Raw genomic sequence first — 20,000 nt, 5'->3', positions numbered from 1 at the left:
AACCTTGTTCCCGTCTCTAAACACTCTCCTCGGGCAAAGGATGGGGGATGAAATTAGACAGATAAATAGGGGATAAACAGTTTCTCTATCTCTCTCCCCCCCCTTCTCTCTCCTTCTCATTGTGTGTGTGTGTGTGTGTGTGTGTGTGTGTGTGTGTGTGTGTGTGTGTGTGTGTGTGAACAAGGACACACAAAGACACAGACGCAGAGACTACGATATAGACACAGAGACAGGTCAGATTCATGGGGGAGGATGGGGATCAGGGCAGTAGTGTGGGAGTGGGAGGGGGGGAGGGGGTGGGGGTGGGCGGCACTGGGTGAGTTTGAGCAAGGAGCGAGCAAGATGATGGAGATGACATTAACACACAGACTGAGATATTGAAACAGATAAAGAAAGATTCAGAGGAGTATGCGAGTCAAAGGATGTGAGGTAGGCGGAGAGGGGGCCCACGTGGGGGTGGGGGTGGGGGGTCGGAGGCGGGGCGGGGCAGGGCGGGGGAGCAGGGATTTTGGGTGTGGAAGGTGGGATGAGCATGGAGCATGATGCATGTTGAGGGAGAAGACAGATGGAGAGTGAATGGGGGAGGGATGGACCCCACACAGCATTTTCGCCCTTTGCAGCCAGGCAGCTGCTGGGGATAGTCAGTCTTGTCTTGTCTTGTCTTGTCCGTCCACTGAAAGTCTACAAGTCTGGGGATGAAGGGGAGGAGGAGGAGGAGGAAGGTTAACCCTTTCACCGCTAAGCTCGCATTTATGCACAGGCGTGGTAGAGGACCCATGTCACTGAAAGGTGACCATTCATTGGTCTGTTATCCCTGAACCTACTGCTCTTAATGTTCGGTGGTAGGATAGGCCGTATTTTCTATACATCGCATGGGGAATCCCCGGCTATTCTTAGCCACTGTCTTTTCTGTGTTAATACCACAAGGAAATTTTGTACTCTAAATTGACTGGCGGTGAAAGGGTTAAGGAAGGGCTTGGCAAGGTGGTTCGTGTGAGGGTGTAAGGCGAGGGAGGGAGCATGGTTTGTGTGTCGTGTGTAATGTGTAGTGTAGTGTGTGTGTGTGTGTGTGTGTGTGTGTGTGTGTTTATATGTGTGTTGTGTGTGTGTGTGTGCGTGCGTGTGTGCGTGCGTGCGTGCGTGTGTGTGTGTGCGTGTGTGTGTGCGCGTGTGTGTCTGCGTGCGTGCGTGTGAGTGTGTTGAGGTGTCAGTGTGGAGGGGGGTTACTCTGAACCTCACACAATGATGAGTCATTCAAATACATATACACACGCATACACACACGCGCGCACACATACACAGACACACGTAGATAGACACAGACACAGACACAAACACAGACTGACAGACAGACAGCCACACACAGACACAGACAGACAGACAGACAGACAGACAGACACACACACACATCAGGAAATCAAATACTAATGCAGGAGCTTAAATAGAAGCGTTACAGACCTCATAATCAATGCAGTTTGGGCCTGATAGCGTGCGCACGTATGCAGATCAAATGTGAGCATTACAGACCCCATAACCCATGTTAGTTGGGTTATGTAAAATGGAACAAACACAGCAAGCACCTATCATCGAGATCGAAGTAAGGCTGTGAAAAAGAAGGGATTAAAAAACAAACAAAAAACAAAAAACAAACAAACAAAACAAACTGTCAAACACGTAAAAACCCACCCTTACACACGAAGGAACGAAGGAGTTGAGAAGAAGAAGAAGAAGAAGAAGAAGAAGAAGAAGAAGAAGAAGAAGAAGAAGAAGAAGAAGAACAAGAAGGCATTTGCATACATAACGTATTCAAACACACACACATGCACACAAACACACGTACTAGCATGTACTTCTTTTCTTTTTTTCTCTCCCTCCCTTCATTATTTTTCTTACTTCCTGTTTATTTTTTTCTCCCTCCCTTCTTTTCTTTTTTTTTAAAGTTCATTTTTTTCTTTTTACTTCCTTACTTCTTTGCCTTCCCCCTTTCTCCCCCTCCCTCTCTCTCTCTCTTTAGGGCTATTGTTAATACACGTGTGTCAGTGTCAGTGTCAGTGTCAGTCTCTCTCTCTCTCTTTCTCTCTCTTTCTTCATCTTTCTTATTAACATTCTTCTCTTCCCTTTTCACTATTCCTTTATTCCTGTTTTCCATCCTTGCTGCATTCATACCGTCTTTCTTTTCTTCATCTTTCTTCCTTCGTTTCTTTTTTTTTTTTTTTTTTTTTTTTTTTACCTTTCTTTCCTTTAAAACTAAGCAGCCAGCCCAATGGCCAGAGACCACATTACGTCCACAATTGGCCACAGTGCCAATTTAAGGATGAGATACTGTACAGCTCCAGGGAGCATGGAGTGATTGCTCGGACAGACCACAAAAAAAAAAAAAAAAAAAAAAAAAATCATTGAAAAAATAAAGAAAAGAAAAGACAGCTTACTTGCACGGGAATGAAAATGAACAGAAAGTCCGGAGGCGTTATAATGTTTAAATCGCTTCACTAAGACTCAGTCTTCCTCCTCCTCGTCCTTCTTCTTCTTCTCGTCCACCTCCTCCTCCTCCTCCTCCTCCTCCTCCTCCTCCTTCTTCTTCTTCTTCTTCTTCTTCTTCTTCTTCTTCTTCTTCTTCTTCTTCCTCTTCTTCTTTTTTGCTGCAACTCCCACGTGCACTCGTTTCTAAGAACGTGCTTTTAAGGAAATAGATTAAAAAAAAAAATACTGTCCGCAAGTCAGCCATATTCCATTTTCGGGCAGCGGCGCGTGCTAGATAGACTCGTGTTTCCATAATCCCAGCGTATAATCATTAGCACACCGCGATAACTTGCCCACAGGTGGAAATGAATTCAGCAATTTTTTTAATTTTTTTTGTTTTTACGTTAAACATGTCAGTCTTGTCTTGTTGTTCTTCTTGTTCCTTTTCTTGTTCTTGTTTTTCGTTTCCTCCTTGTTTTTTCTTCTTGCTCCTGGCTTCATCATCATCATCATCATCACCACCACCACCACTACCATCATCATCATCATCATCTTCTTCTTCTTCTTTGCTTCGATTCTTTCGATTAACCTGCTCCACTTAAAAAAAAAATCATGTGTATCATCATTAGTATCATTAGTTCTTTTCCCATGTTTTGTTTCGTCAAAACATATTCAGGACTGTAAAAAGGCCTTTATTGTGCCGAATTCTTTGCCCATTAAAGATTCAATCAGTCAGTCAATCAACCAACCCTCCTCTTTCTCCTCTTCTTCTTAACCCACAATTATTTACCAAATAATTCAGAGAGAGAGAGAGAGAGAGAGAGAGAGAGAGAGAGAGAGAGAGAGAGAGAGACGGACACGGACACGGACACGGACACTGTATATTGCCATTAACAGTACTGTCCTTTGGCAAGGGGGACAGTGTATGAACAAAAGAAAAACAGCGGTTTACAGAGAAATTGACACATTGCTAAGAGTAAAAAGAAAATCAACAACAAGCAATAACAACAACCACAACAGCAAAATCATAAAATAAAACATATTACTAAGATAAGAAAAGGAAAACAAAAAAGCTCGACCATCCAATTTTCTACGAAGCCATTCAGAATTATAAACTGTGGAACTGGCAGCAGGGTAACAGTGTTTTTTTTTTTCCCCCCAGTAACTATAAGGCTTCCGAAGTTAATTTCTTTTTCCGACAATCCCAAGTTGGGCGATAAATTTCGCTTGTGATCTTATTCTTACTTCATCATCTATCAAAAGCATACTGGTATGGTTCATATTCTTAAAATTTTCACCGTTGAAAATTAAGCATTTCTTTAGAATTTCTTCATAATACTTACACATAAAAAGGAAATGAGTTTCATCTTCAACTGAAGCACCACACATAGGACAAGGGGACTGTGCGGACGTGTCAGCAGAGAACCATTTTTTGTTAGCATTTAGGCCTAAAGTTCTGAGTCTGAATCGAGCCAGGCTTGTTCTGTGCCATTTATTACTTATTACTTTAATGTATTTTTCTGTCTGAAAAATGTTCGTAAAAGAGATGAGAGACAGAGAGAAAAAAGAATTTTTGTGGACAGACCGATAAAGAAAAGAAAAAGAATGTCCTCAGACTTCCGGATAGTTCAAGATAGAAAAAAAGACTTATTCTAGTTAACAGACAACAGTCATTATTACCATGTGCAGAAAACTCTGTTTCACGAAAAGTCCACGATGTCTGTTGCGCACCTTAAAGAAAGCAAGATAATCATCCTGTCCACACAATCTGTCTCAGCACATGTGTGCTCTACCTCTCTTTCGCGTAACCTCTTGACTGTTTAACCTAGGTGAAACGGGGGTCAACTAGTATGGATTTGAAGTTCAATTAGTACACTTCGCGTTGATTGTAGTGGTGTAACTGATTTTGCTGAAAGAGGAAGAGGAAGAAGTAGTAGAAGAAGAAGAAGAAGAAGAAGCAGAAGAAGAAATAAAGTACAGAGATTGACAATCTGACCTGAGAGGTCCATTTTAAGCATGCTCGTCAGCAGAGGTCAAAAGGTTAACAAATCAACCACCTGAAGCCCCCAGCCCCCTGATCCAGCAAATCCTCTTATCATGCACCCCTTCAAGCGCCGTGGCTCTGGGACTTTGCACTGTTGACGAAACAAATCGTCAGCCAGTGACTGGTAGGACGTGAGTGTCGTCACTGATGAACCCCCCTAACCCCTAAGACCACTCCCTCTCTGTACAGACCTGGGTCCTCGTTATGGCAACGGCAACCACAGATGATGATAATCCTCCAAAATTGGGGTCTTAATCGTGCGCAGTCCCTCAAGCCAATTGTACAATGAAGGTCAGGCGAAGAGAGTTGGGGATTAGGTTTGTACTTTACACAGCCCGGGAGTTGCTAGGCCTTGGGCTAGGATTCGTCCAAGATTTAGGAAGATTTACAGAGGATCGTTGAAGTCATGATGAATGTTGAGGAGGAGGGGGAGGGAAGAGAATGGAAGAGGGGAGACGGGGGTAGGGGGTGAGGGTCATAGGAAGGGCAGGAGGTGGTTGAGAGTTGAGTGTGGATCAAGATGCTGTTTCCAGTGTTCCATTTGCTCCCGCTGTAATCCCCAGTTTGCATGTACACACAACACACACACACACACACACACACACACACACACACACACACACACACACACACACACACACACACACACACACGAGAGAGAGAGAGAGACAAGACAAGACAAGACAAGACAAATTCTTTTTTTCGAGGATAATAGATAAGCACTGGTGTGCTTTTTTACATCCAGTCCCCGCCCTGAATTGGGTCTACTCTACACAATATTTAATAAAATGAAAGCATGGTGTTAGTAGAGATACATAACAGAGGAAAAATATATATAAATCAAAACAAAACAACAACCACACACACACACACACACACACACACACACACACACACACACAGAGACAGACAGAGACAGAGAGACAGAGACAGACAGAGAGAGACAGAGAGAGAGAGAGTGTGTGTGTGTGTCCAGCTTTGTCATGATTTCCCATTTCACGTGGCCATCAGGTCTTTGTGACGCAGGATCTGTCTCACTCTCCACTTCCAGTGCCTGGGAACCGTGTCATCACTCCCCATAGGCTCTAGAGAGTGAGGACATTCTTTCTTTAGTTTCATCCTTTCTGTCTTTCTTTGTTGTCTTTCCCCCCATTATTCCTTTATCTCTTTCCCTAGTTTCTTTCTTTCCTGGCTTCAGTGTATTAATTTGTTTCATCCTGTAACATTAGGTATCCTACTCAGTCTGTGAACTGACTGTTTTTGAATGAAGAATTACAGAACACGCCAACAGAACCCATGCCTTGCATTTTTTTCTGTTTGTTTTTGCTGTTTCCGCTAACCACACACAGCAAAGAGGTAGTCTAACTTAGTTGGCGACAGCAGCCTACTTTTCCTCTTTTGACTTGGATCTGAAGAAAATCCGTTGTTTTAAAACACACCGCGAAACAAAAAGAGAAACCAAAAAACCTTAAACGAAATACGAAACGATTCGATACCAGTCGACAGGTACCACAATCAACGATATTATTACATGGTGTGATAAAAAGCCGCATTTACTCACAGCTGGGCTATATTTTACGTTATCATAGATGTTTCAGCCGTGCATTTTCCTCAGCTCGATACTCGAGCTGTTTTATTCAAAGAGATTCTCAAATTTTAAGACAACACTTCTTCCATAATTATCAAAATGACATTTGGGGAATATCTGTGTTATTCGTCCTCCAACGTATACATACGCACAATGATGTTCCGCACCAATACCAACACACAAATGCACATGTAAATGTGTCATGCACGCACTGTTGCACACACAGGGATTCACACACACACACACACACACACACACACACACACACACACACACACACACACACACACCGAACTGCATATATGTGAAAGTAAACATTAGAGAGCAAGAAAAAAACAAGAGACAAAAACAATACTACAAACGCTTCCGCGTTTCTAACAACAACAACAGAAAAGAGAAAGAAAAAAAAAAGCGAGATATAAATGAAGCCGGGAGGATCAGCTGGATTCGCTTATCCCTGACTGTGGCAACGTTCGATCCTGTCTGTCTGCCCGCACAGAGTAATTGGATGAGATCAGTTTGGATTTCACTTATTGTGCGCGAGCAGAGGCGCCGTTAGGCAACGGACGGGGAGACTCAGACAGCATTCCCGCCGCTCGGACTGTCATGGAAGGGATACGCAAACAAAACACGCGTGCACGCACGCATGTACGCACGCATACACACACACACACACACACACACACACACACACACACACACACACACACAGGAGGGTAAGACACAAACTAACTAACTACGCACACACACACACACGCATACACAGACACAAACACAGAAACGGAGACAAATAGACAGAGAAACAGACAGACAGACACAGACACAGACACACACAGACACAGACACACACACACACACACACACACACACACACACACACACATATGTCCATCGCACAACTATTTGCCATGAACACATCAGATTTCACCGTCACTACATCCAAGTAGACTTGCCACAAATTCCAGAAAACACGTAAGCTAAACAAAAACAAAGCACACACACAGACACACAGACACACACACACACACACACGCGCGCGCGCGCGTGCGCGCGCACACACACATTAACACCCCCACACCACCACCCCCAAAAAGAAAAAAAAGCAACCAACAACACCACCACACACATCAACAGCTGATACCAATTCTTCAGAAATCTTTAAGCCAGAATGAATGAGTTCATCAATTGCTCACATGGATTCTGCATTTTGAAATCGTGGTTATCTACCTACCTTTAGTAAAGGCTACACTGGAGAAAATTACTCCCTTCCCGAGTTTCACTATGTAAATGCTTTTGATGTATAAAAATCAGGCCCAGAAGAACTATCATTCACGTTCATTCCTCATAGGCACACGCACTTGTTGAAAAAAATGAAGGTTGTGGAACATCCGTTTCACTGAAAAAAGAAGAAGAAGAAGAAAAAAAAAAAAAAAAAAAAAGAAGAAGAAGAAAAAGAAGAAAAAAGAAATTCGTTGCAGCCGACCGTGCTGTCAGACTTCACGAATTCAATGTCACAAAACCAAACAAATCAAAGGCGATTCGGCTTCCGGTGTCGTACCTTTGTACCACTTGTCACCTCTCCCAGGACTCGAACTCTCCAGCTTCCTGACGCACAGAAACCCATCAGTATGCCACCCTGGCAGCGGTGTAAGTCCCCGAATTTGCACGTGCTGACCAAACAGATTGTCAGCAAATGACCACTGTGCACGTGAGTGGTGATAGTGATGACTTCCAGTCCCCCTCTGTACGCCACCCTCCCTCCCCTCTCTCTCTCTACCCAGTGACCACACACATCCCCAGAGCTTGAGCACAGCCACGCCAACGCACAGATGACAATCCTCACACAAATTGGGGTCTCAACCGTGTGCAATCCCTTGATTCCGTCCTACAGCCTGGGCCAGGCACGGAGATGGAGAGGAGGCGTGTGTGTGTGTGTGTGTGTGTGTGTGTGTGTGTGTGTGTGTGTGAGAGAGAGAGAGAGAGAGAGAGGGATCAGGAAGAGGACTACCATGGGAGGGGACGGGTGTTAAAATGTGTGGGTGGAAGGCCTCTGTGGAAGATCAGCAGTGAAGTAACGAAGTAACCATGCCAGTATTTTTAGGAAGAAAGAAGGACGGTCCATGGTGAACATTTTAAACGACGTCCTGCGTTTCCTTTTGCTCTGGCACCTTCCAGTAGGTCCTGAGCACGCGCCGCCCCTTCCGTCGTATGATCATGTTTTGTCTGAAGGGTGCTGGCTCCAGCCTCCCTTCATCGAGTTTGGAACACTTCGCCCTCTTCCTGTCTGATAGTCGATACTAACTAACACTCGTCTTTTGAATGGTATCATCCTATCCTCCCCCTACATCCAATGTGAAATTGTACTCCATGGGAGAGCACCACCTCAGAATCATGGTTTGAGCGTGCGTGCTAACTACCTGGGCTAATGATCAGTTCGTGTCCAGCTCGTCTGGGTTTCTGGTCGCTTACTCTACACTGTGTGTCTGGTCGCTTTTATTCGCGTGACTGAATTCAGTTTTAAACACGTTAGACAGGCAGATACATGTACAGAAACACAGACACAGACACACGCACGCACGCATGCGCGCACACACACACACACTCATACACACACACACACACACACACTCACACACACACTACGAACAGTACAAACACAAAACGCTGCAAAAAAAAAAAAAAAAAAGAGAGAGAGAGAGAGAGAGACAGAGACAGAGACAGAGAGAGAGAGACAGAGACAGAGAGACAGAGAGAGAGAGAGAGAGAGAAGTGTGTAGAAACAAGAGAGGATAGCAGCAGCAACAACAAAATAACCGAACTTTACAAAACTGACACAAGTCACTTATCCAACAACGCCACAAACCCAACCAGCCAACCAACCAACCAACCACCACCAACAACAACAAAAAGAAAAGAAAAAAAATGTCACTCACCACGTCAATGATTTGCGCAAGAGCGAGGCCAAAGGTCACGTTGAGCGACTCAGAGAAGTTGCGCGAGGGGCGCACGCGCTTGTCGTACCCTGCCAGCAGGTCCCGGATGAGCCGGTACTCGTTCTCGTCAGCCTTCACCTCTCGCACTGCAGACAGAAAAGTACTGATAAGTAGATAGACAGAAGAAGAAGACGTTTACTTATACACCACCTAATCAAATAGATGTTGCTCAAAGCGCTTTACATTACAATAGTTCCAACAAGAATACATTACGGTACGTTACACAATCCATCAAGAAATTAAGCCCAACTTGGTGAGAAACATTACAAGATATAACAACTAAAGACATGAATGATACATAAAAAAGTAAAAAAAAAAGTGTGAACAAATAGAAAAAACCAAGGAAGATAGATGAAGAAAAAGAGGAAATGTATAGAACAATAGCTTGACATTCATTCAATCATGCATTCATTCATAGCGGAAGCAGTAGCAGAACAAGAAACAACAGCCGAAGTTGAAACAGTAGCTGCCAAATACGGTAACGGCAACTCCGTAACAAACACAGAAGGCTACTGCTGCTGCTACTGCTACTGTAAGTGCTGCTACAACGACTGCTGCTACTGCTGGTGCTACAACCACCACCAGTGATTCAGCAAGTGCTGCTGCTGATACTGTCACTGCTGCTGCTGCTTCAACAACTGCTTCTTCTCCAACTGCTGCATAACGATGGGTTGACCGTGTTAGTCTTTTTAAGCGCAATATTGGATTGGTTAACGCGTTGGACTTTAAATCTGAGGGTCCCAGGTTCGAATCTCGGTAACGGCGACTGGTGGGTAAAGGGTGGAATTTTTTTCCGATTTCCCAGGTCAACATGTGTACAGACCTGCTAGTGCCTGAACTCCCATCGTGTGTACAAGCACGGAGAAGATCAAACACACACATTAAAGATCCTGTAATCCCTGTCAGCGTTCGGTGAGTTATGGAAAAAAAAGAACACACCCAGCATGCACCTCTCCCTCGAAAACGGAGTATGGCTGTCTACATGGCGTGGTAAATAAACATAATGGTCATACTCGTAAAATGTTACATGTCTGTACGTGACTGAAACCTGATTGAACGACACAAGAAACGAATGATGAGCGTCCAAATGCAGCTGTCTGTCGGCTCTAGCCAGGTAAGCATCCTTTTGTGCAAATGACTCCGTGTTTGTAAAAATGCTTAGAGCTTGGACTTCGACCAAGGACAGGCGCTCTTTGATTATCCATACAATCATCGCCATCTGTTTTCCTTGAAAGAAAGTGAAAAGACTACCAAATCAGGACAGAGCGGTCGTTATTTGACGAACTGTTATGATGTGACAAGTATGTGTCTTGAAAGGTCTTCTTAGTTGTATGAAAATCCGATAAAACATGAAATATAAAATTGTCGTGCACAGTTCTGATGGACAGACCAACACAGGGTTGGCTATGTCTACATGTATTACGATTTAGTTCACGAAAAAAAAAAAAAATCACGTATTGACAAGAACTGCGAGCTCGTGAAAAGCAATCTATATGCAGCGTGTAAGATAGTTTGTGCGCAGATTTGGAGGAGGAATGGGGCTACCAAACTGCACCTCCTTGGTGAATCTTGTTATTGATTGAGTCATAGACGTCTCCGTGTGAAATGGCGTCTAGCTGAGCAAACGGCGTCTGAGGTCATTCTTGGTTCTCGTGTCAACACCATTAAGGGAATACATTCTTCTGCAGTTTTTTTTCCTTTTTTTTCTTTTTTTTTTTTGCCAAGCGGACTCGCTGTTCTGATCGTCGTTGCTCTGTGTTTATCTTTCTTTTATTGTTGACATGCTCTTCTCGGATCTCGCTTCAGCGAGAGACGTGTTTCTTCTGCATGTTGCGAATTAAACTGATGATGTGTGGACATGTGTGTGTGTGTGTGTGTGTGTGTGTGTGTGTGTGTGTGTGTGTGTGTGTGTGTGTGTGTGTGTGTGTGTGTGTGTGTGTGTGTGTGTGTGTGTGTGTGTGTGTGTGTGTGTGGTGTGTGTTCGTTCGTTCGTTCTTTAACGTCTTTTCACTGTAAGTGATATTAGACGAGGGAAGGAAAAAAATCGAGTGGGAGGAGGGGGAGCGGGGGTGGGGGGGTGGGGGGGTGGGGGGTGGGGGTGGGGGGTGGGGGGGGGGAATTACTGTGTACGCATACGAGTAAGTGAAAGTGAGTGTGTATGTGTGTGTATGTGTGTGTGTGTGTGTGTGTGTGTGTGTGTGTGTGTGTGTGTGTGTGTGTGTGTGTGAAAATTATTGATTTAAGTTTTGTTTAAAAAATAAACAAAAAAACATAACAATATAACATATTTCTAATGAAAAACTAACAACTATAACAGCGAACCAACTGGACTATTTAACAAGGAGTTGAAAAAGTCATACATTAGTAATGGACTGCTGAAGATTGTCAACACTGAAGATGATTTCAGGTCAGGGATTTGAGACTTTAACATATCGCAAGTTGGTATATGATCGGCTGTTATGTGAGCACCACAGATGCAAGAAACATTACTGACATATTTTGTCCTAAAACAATTCATTTTCCATCTGCAGATTAGAGAAATGATTTGCCTCTTATTAAAATCATTATGGTAATGTTTTCCCATGAAACCATACATTTTCGTTATGTTCTTATGTAACTCCGAGTTACCGGTGTGTTTTTCTTCAAACTGAAATTTTGACCATTGGACTTTTTCTACCATGGTGTAACATTCCTGTAGTGAAAGCGAAATATTTAAATCTAACTCCTTCGTGGAGCTTCTAGCTCCTTTTTTTTTTTTAGCCAAAATGTCAACTTTTTCATTATAGTAAAAACCGCAATGAGAAGGAATCCAGCAAAAGGTTATGTGGGAGCCTCTTAGTAAGAGTTCGTGAATCAAATGGTTAATTTCAATAATGAGTTCATACCTAACCGTTTCTTTTATAAGTTCAATAGCGTGAAGAACTGATTTAGAATCAACACAAAATAGAATTTGAAATATAGTTTTCGGAAAGGATATCATGAAATTTAACGCCATTAGAATTGCTATGAGTTCAGCTGTGAAGATGGATTTATTCTCTCCCAGTTGAAAAGAGTTTTGAAAGTTAAGGTCTGGAATAACGAAAGCAGCACCAGCTCTATCATTTACAACAGAGCCGTCTGTAAAAATCTTTAGATGATTAAGGTATTTCTCATCCAAATGGATTCGTACATGCGATGTAAGTAAATCTATGTTGTCATCTTTGGTCACATCAGTGTGATCGATATCAAATTGCGCTCTTTGAAGTTCCCATACAGGTGTAGGTGATACTACAGACCTTTTAGCAAAATGTGGGGTTTTATTCACGCTGGAATTTGTTAAAATACTTGACGTGTATGTTCCCAGTGTGGTATGAGAGGATATACATCTAGCTCTCTTTGGAAAATCGCGGTCGGATTTGAGATTTATTTTATGTGTGTGTGTGTGTGTGTGTGTGTGTGTGTGTGTGTGTGTGTGTGTGTGTGTGTGTGTGTGTGTGTGTGTGTGTGTGTGTGTGTGTGTGTGTGTGTGTTAGTTATGGTTGTTTGTTTGTTTGTTTGTGTGTGTGTGTGTGTGTGTGTGTGTGTGAGTGCGAGCGCGAATGCGCGCACGGGCATGCATGGATGCGTGCATGCGCGCGCGTGTGTATACGTGCGTGTATGTATTTATGTGTGTGTTTGTACATGTGTGTGTGTATGTGCTCGTGTACACTGCATTGTATTGTTTCGCATTGCATTGCACAATATTGCTCCCATTGTATAGTACTGAATTGTATTGAACTACACTATTGTATTGTCAAAAAGATTTGTCGCTATGAAATTCTGGCCACTCCCCGCAATATGGCCCCATGCCCATCAGTGTTAAAAATACTTTTGTTATAAATACCTCCAAGAATTTCTCATTTTTTTCATATCAAACGGGATTTTTTTTCAGACTTTAATCACTGGCTATGTATGCGAAATGCAAAGTCGACATGGGCCGACGTTTTTATTTGAGTATGTTTAATTCGAAGACTAGCACCCAGACCACCGCTTCAGCTCTAGCGGAAGAGACAGAAAGAAATTTTAATCATTGCAGGAATCGAACACGAAATCTTTTGCATGTAAGACATGTTCTAGCCACCAGACCCGCCCTTTACCACTGATGAGTTAAAAAAGAAAAGACGTAAATGAAAAATATAGTTTGAACCCAGTATAATTTTCTTTGGCTTACTTTTTCTCTTATGACCAGCCAATAAATGATTTGAATTTGCTATTCGAGAAGAGGTGTTGAGAACGGAGACGAGGTGGAAAGGAGGGTGGGTGAGAATGAGTGGTGGGGTCGACAGTAATAAAAAGCGTTCCACATTTCCATATTCAATAAATCTCTCAAACCAGAAGGAATGTAGACGTGCTGAGCGGGGAGGGGAAGGGGGAGGGAGGGGGTGATTCTGGAATCATGCCCCTAACCGGCGGCATCAACACCGAATCACTTCTTTATAATCACATAGAGGATCAGATCCTTTTGCAACTTTACACTGATTACGATTGATAAGCTGACGGGATATTTTGCCCCAGAAAGATAACGATAATGAACGCCATCGTCTTCATGGCGATGATAAATTTCTCGAGGGAGCTGGATGATTCCTCTTCTTTATTTTTAAAGAAGTCATGGCGTGCGAAATAATCCATATATGCTACACTACATCTGATAGGGCATAAGGCAAAAGTACCCTGGGGATTCAATACAAACACGCCCACATGCTAACAAATGGAAAACAAAACTCAGCAGATGGCTGACCTGCGTGGCAATGTGATGGAAGCAAACCACTGAAACGTTTTATTCAGTAGCCGCCGCGACGTAGCTAACATCTCGGTCTGACGATTGAGGGACGTGGGTTCGAAACCCATCAGATGTATGGCCTTGTCGGCCCTTCAATCCCAAGCCAGCTCCAAACCAGAACTGAGTGTGCTGAAACTGGGAGACTGGGACCATTCGTTTAAGTGTCAGCCCACTCAAGGATGTGCATTTGAAAGTGCTGTTAACATTTGATGCGCTGGTGGAAGATGCAGGTATCAATTTTGTTCGTATCTCTTAGCCTTGTCAGTGTACAGCCTTGTCAATTGGTTCTAAATCTGAATGGATCTGTATATCAGCACTATCACCATTGTCAGCTGTATCCCCTCCAGCCATCCAAAAAGAAGACGAACAACAACAAAAATAACTGTATCCAGTTCCACGTCTGTATTAAGTAGATACCAGTCTTCATTGTCGACAGGTTCTTGGGGACTTTCGTTATAGTAATGTTATACCAGTTCCCGCTCTACTCCACGGGAGGAATTCACTCAGTCTGGCTCCGCGCTTAAGCAATCATTGTTGTTAGCAGTTGGCTTGATGAGTGGTGTTATATGTACTTTGAATCAGAACAGGCAACTGAACACCACCGAAATAACTTAGCAGCGGTGCTGACTCTCATTAGATGTGTGGTATTTTTGCGACCTGGTATCGATAGTTCCCTGCGGGTTGCAGGCGCTGAGACCTCGACAGAACGAAGCGGGGGTGCGGGTGTGTGCGCGGGCCATCGGAACGAGTCCGTAAAGACAAGGCCACTGAAACGGCGTGGGGAAAAATGGCAGAAACAACAAGCCAGTCAAACCATACCAGTGCTGTCCAGGGAACAAGCGGCATGGAAGCAGCAGCAACAGTTGCAACAACAACAATAACAACTACGAAAAGGTTTCCTGGGATCCTGTGACTGGGTAGTTCTTTACAAATCCAAAACTGTAGGGTAGTGTATTTGGGGAGCAAGTACCACTGAATCATCATCGAGTATCAAGAAAATTCATCGGGGATACTACAAGTATAGTATCATGCAAAGGTCAGACTAACCGACTGATAGGCACAGATCAAAAATCTGTTCTGTCCAAAGTTTTCTTCTTTTTTCTCTCTCCAGTATATAACACAGAAATAAAATCTGGAATTGACCTCAAACGCTAATCCTAGAAAGGCAATTTATATGCAACATTCAGGGTAATCTATGGCCAGGACTTGGAAGGGGTGTGGGCCTACTGAATGACACCCTCCCCCCTTTACCCCCTAACCCCCTCCCCTCTGCCCCCCAAGTCGAGTCTCGTGATTGATTGAGTCATAAGCGTGGAATGGCGCCCATTGGAGCTAACTGGACGTGAGGTCATTCCCGTTTATGTGTCGATAAGAATCACATGGATAATCTCTTCATTTGTTTTGGCTGGGTTCGTTTCTTTCTTTCCTGGTTTTCTTTTTCAGGCTCACTCCCTTTCCTTCATTCTTTATCCTTCTTTCCGATCCTGGTTATTTTCTATGTTATTATTTTGCGAATGATTTACTCTGCTTGTGCAAAGACAGCCAGTCAGTCTGTCTGTCTGTCATTTTATCTATCTGTCTGCCGTCTGTCTGTTTCTTCCATTAGATGGCCTTTGCGGTCGAACGGACTTCATACACTATGAAATCAACCAACCGGCAGCCTGTCTGTTGAACAGTCTACTTTAGTGTGTGTGTGTGTGTGTGTGTGTGTGTGTGTGTGTGTGTGTGTGTGTGTGTGTGTGTGTGTGTGTGTGTGTGTGTGTGTGGTATTACAGTAATGTTTCAGTGTTTGAAATACCTATGTGAAATAGCAAGAAATACTCGTACAACTGATACCGTCCATGCGTCATAATACATAAATCGGAGCAGTGCTGATTTTTTTTTTTTCAGCAGCCTATTATCGTTATCATTATCACTACCATCACTATCACTATGGTGCCTGTCTAATTCTACGCTCGAAAACTTACAACGATAAGACACTCTACGAAGGGATAAACCGCTTTTAAATGAGGAACATGGGAACATGGTACATGATTTTTCATTGTTTGGGAATAGCTTTTTGGTGACGCAGTCCATATGAGAAGGAGTGTGAGCGTGAGAAAAGGAAATCGAAATGAATTGCAGGACGGGCACCCTAGCCGAATGGTTAAAGCGTTGGACTTTCGATCTGAGTGTCCCGGGTTCGAATCACGGTGACGGCGCCTGGTGGGTAAAGGGTGGAGATTTTTACGATCTCCCAGGTCAACATATGTGCAGACCTGCCAGTGCCTGAACCCCCTTCGTGTGTATACGCAAGCATAAGATCAAATACGCACGTTAAAGATCCTGTAATCCATGTCAGCATTCGGTGGGTTATGGAAACAAGAACATACCCAGCATGCACACCCCCGAAAGCGGAGTATGGCTGCCTACATGGCGGGGTAAAAACGGTCATACACGTAAAAAGCCCACTCGCGTATATACGAGTAAAAGTGGGAGTTGAAGCCCACGTACGCAGAAGAAGAAGAAGAAGAAATGAATGGCAGTCTACTCCTGCCCCCGTCCCCCTACACCTCTGTGCCCTCCACAACTTCTTCACTCTCCCGACTTTTGTTCAACAGAGAGATGAAAGGTGGACGTGAACAGACCCATTTAAACACACCCCTTGCTTCTTTACCCGCCCTACACGCCCTCCCCCCCCCCCCCCCGCCCTTCCCCCTTCAAGTTCACTGTTCACCCACAACTTCACCCGCCGCCCTCCACCTCCCACCCCACTCCCCACGTCCCCATCATTTCCGCCCGTAACAACTGCGGCAAAACAATCGATGTTTACCTCCCCTGGCATGGCCTCGTTCGAAAGAAATCACTTTCCTGGCGATGTTGGGATCGCTCTGTTTCTCTTTGTCCAGGTTTCTTCATGGTGTGTGAGAAAAGGGGGATCTTTTGGGGAGGGAGAGCTGGAGGCGTGGGGGCGGGGCGGGGGGGGGGGGGGGGGGGGGTTAGGATTCGTGGGGTTATAGTAAGGGGGGGGGGGTAAACCCTAGGGATAAGAAAGAAGAAGACTTGGGAGAGAGAGAGAGAGAGAGAGAGAGAGAGAGTGCTGAACATTGAACACTGAAATGTTTAATGTCATTAGCTGAAAAGCTCTGGTGACACAGTAGGTACTAATCAGAGCAAATTGGTGCAAAATACATAGAATGAAACAGAAAAAAATTGAAGCAACATAAACTAATAAGAGATTTGCGACACTTTGTCATTAGCTTAAAGTACATGGGGGTGGGGGGTGGGGGTAAGGAGTGGGGGGTAATTTGCCTTTTGTCAGTCGTTCGTCTCCAAGGTTTGGACAGTACACAGAAAACAAAGTACAGATAAATCATATAATAAATATTTACGCATGTAACATCGACACACATCATATCAATACAAACACATACTAAAGTACATATAAATCCTGAAATAATTATTTATACCTCAACATCGAAACCCATTATATCAATACGAACACATCAAATAATTACAATGTCGAGATTGACATTCCAAATGTAGCCCTTCCTTTTTATCTATGCTTTTTTCCTCATAGAACCCATACTAATTTTTAAATGATTAATGAGTATTTGGATCGATGATGGACGTTTTCCGTATATTCATTGCCTCAGATACATATTTTGCAAGTGAAAGTATCATATCTTCATTTTCTGTCATCAGTATACCGAACAAATCTTTTCTCTGCGCTGGAGCTGTATTGAAAATGGTACAGTTTTATCGCAATTCTTCGTATCTTTTGCAGTTAAATATAAAATGATTTTCATCTTCTGGGCTTTCGCCACACATTGGGCAAGGAGATGTTGCTACGTCTGAATCGAACCATCTTCTGTTGGCATTCAGTCCAAGTGCTCTCAATCTGAGCTTCGCAAAGCAAATTTTATGCCATTTATTTACTATAATCTTAATAGACTTCTCCGTTTGAAATATTGATTTAAATGAATAGAACCATTTATACCTATCATTGCTCTCTATTTCTCCATGCCAGTTTTGTTTGTAACATGCTATAAGTCCATCTTTAAATTCCGATACAAAGCCGTTCTCGTGCCCTGCTCCATGGCAATCCAAACAAGACCGAATCCATGTTCCGTTAGTGTTTTCTTAATGTGGAATACCCAGTTCTGTTGAGAGAGAGAGAGAGGGACAGAGACAGAGACAGAGACAGAGAGACAGAAATCCATTTAGGTTTGGGACCATGTGATAAGGCTGTATGCGAGAGTAACATAGAAACTTGACGGGGCAAATCCACAGACGCGTCCCTGCATGACATTCAACAGTGTGGCAAAGTTCTCCCATAGACCATGCTACACTCGGAAACGATATATCTGTTCGCGGTTTCAACCCACGTTCCCTCCGTGGTCAGTTACGGACGCTACCCGCTTCACCTCAGCGGGTGGCCCAACGGAAAACAACGATAAACTAGAACATTTCAAAAAGGAATTCTTTCATTCTATTTGGATACCTGATCTTGAAATTTTATGCATTTTTCCCAACGCTATGAAGGGAAAAAAACAAACACCCCCCAAAAAAAAACAACAACAACAACAAAAAACAAACAAACAAACAAAAAACAACCTTAGGCTTCGAAGAAGGAAACACAAAAGAAAAGAACAAACACAACATAAATGAAGAAGAGCAAGGCGAAGGGTCCGGTGGCCAGATGGTTAAGACGCTGGATTCTCGGCGAGTTTCCTGAGTTCGATCCCTGCTTTCAGCGCACGCACCCAGTATGTTACGGGTGGAACATTTTCAAATATCCCAGGTCAACATATGTGCAGACCTGCTAGTGCCCGAACCGCCTTCGTGTAATACGCATGCAAAAGATCATATTCGCGTGTTAAAGATCCTTTAATCCATGTCAGTGTTCAGTGGGTTATGGAAACAAGAACATAATTATCTAGCATGCACACCCTGATAACGGACTATAGCTTCATACATGGCAGAGTAAAAACGGCCATATGCGTAAAAGCCCACTCGTACATACGATTTGAACGTGGGAGTTACTGCTCACGAATGAAGAAGTAAAAGAAAGAAAGAAAGACAGACAGACAGACAGACAGACAGACAGAAAGATAGAAAGAAAGAAAGAAAGAAAGAAAAAGTAATTCGTCGTCGATCTCATCAGATTTATATTTTTTCGCCTGGGGTCATTTTGGCTTGATTTGAGGGTGTGGTGGATGTTTAGGCTTTGGGAAAAAAAGGGAGGAAAAGACTTGGGGAAGAGGGGTGGCGAGATTCTGAGGAAAAACCCAACAAAACACTAACTTTGCAACAAAACTTCCAAAGTGGATTTTTGCGTTGATGTATGTATTAATATGTAACAGCTCTTTCTGCTGCGCTGTTCACATGCGAGCAGAATTCTTATTCCGTCAAGGAAAAAAAAAAGTGCCCTCAAGATATGTATCATGCGATTGGCTGGCTATTCATCAGCCTATCTGCACCCCCCCCACCCCACCCCACGTCTCTCTCTCTCTCTCTGAATCTGTTTGTCTGTCTGTCTGTCTGTCTGCCCGTGCCTGCCTGCCTGCCTTCCTGTCTGTCTGCCCTTCTGACCGTCTCTCTGTGTATCTGTCTGTCTGTCTATCGGTCTCTCTCCCCTCCCCCCCCTCCCTCTCTCTGTCCATGCTTGCTAATTGATGACGGAAGCCTTCTGGCGTTTTCAGTGACACTGAGTAAGTTTGTAAGTATTCCTCAGACAGTCGTTGGTCCACAAAAACCAGATGTTGAGTGGGGAGGAGAGGAAGACATCTGTTTGCTTGAGGGAAGGGTATGGTGGGGTGGTAACTGACTGCTGAAGCAGACTGATGAAGTTGTATGCTCTTAACCGTTATAGGTTATGTTTAGTCAGAGACTACTTTAATCTTTGTCAGTATGAGTGTAGTTTTTTTTTCAACGCAGAAATTTGGGCGTGCGTGCGTGCGTGTGTGCGTGCGTGTGTATGTGTGTGTCTTGTGTGTGTGTGTGTGTAGTTGTGTGGGTGTGTGTGAGTTCGCCCGTGCACATTGTGTTCAATTCTTTATGTGCATTTGATGCATATTCCAATGTACGCTAATATTGTTAACTAAAACGCAGTTGATATGTAAGTGCCCTTCAACA

General features: G+C 43.6%; 1 protein-coding gene across 1 annotated transcript in view; it reads right to left on the bottom strand.

Annotated features, from left to right (window-relative positions):
* Positions 1 to 20,000, bottom strand: part of LOC143294171 (neuronal acetylcholine receptor subunit alpha-10-like) — a 128,687-nt gene that overhangs the window by 43,314 nt on the left and 65,373 nt on the right. The window contains exon 2 of the mRNA XM_076605602.1: positions 9,026 to 9,171. Within this exon, the coding sequence (XP_076461717.1) occupies positions 9,026 to 9,171 (146 nt within the window). The remainder of the gene's footprint in view (positions 1 to 9,025; positions 9,172 to 20,000) is intronic.

Source organism: Babylonia areolata, chromosome 19 (assembly GCF_041734735.1).
Source record: "Babylonia areolata isolate BAREFJ2019XMU chromosome 19, ASM4173473v1, whole genome shotgun sequence".
In the NCBI taxonomy this organism is placed as follows: domain Eukaryota; kingdom Metazoa; phylum Mollusca; class Gastropoda; order Neogastropoda; family Buccinidae; genus Babylonia; species Babylonia areolata.
Note: the sequence above shows the minus strand (reverse complement) of the source record. Positions and strands in the feature narration are given on the sequence as shown.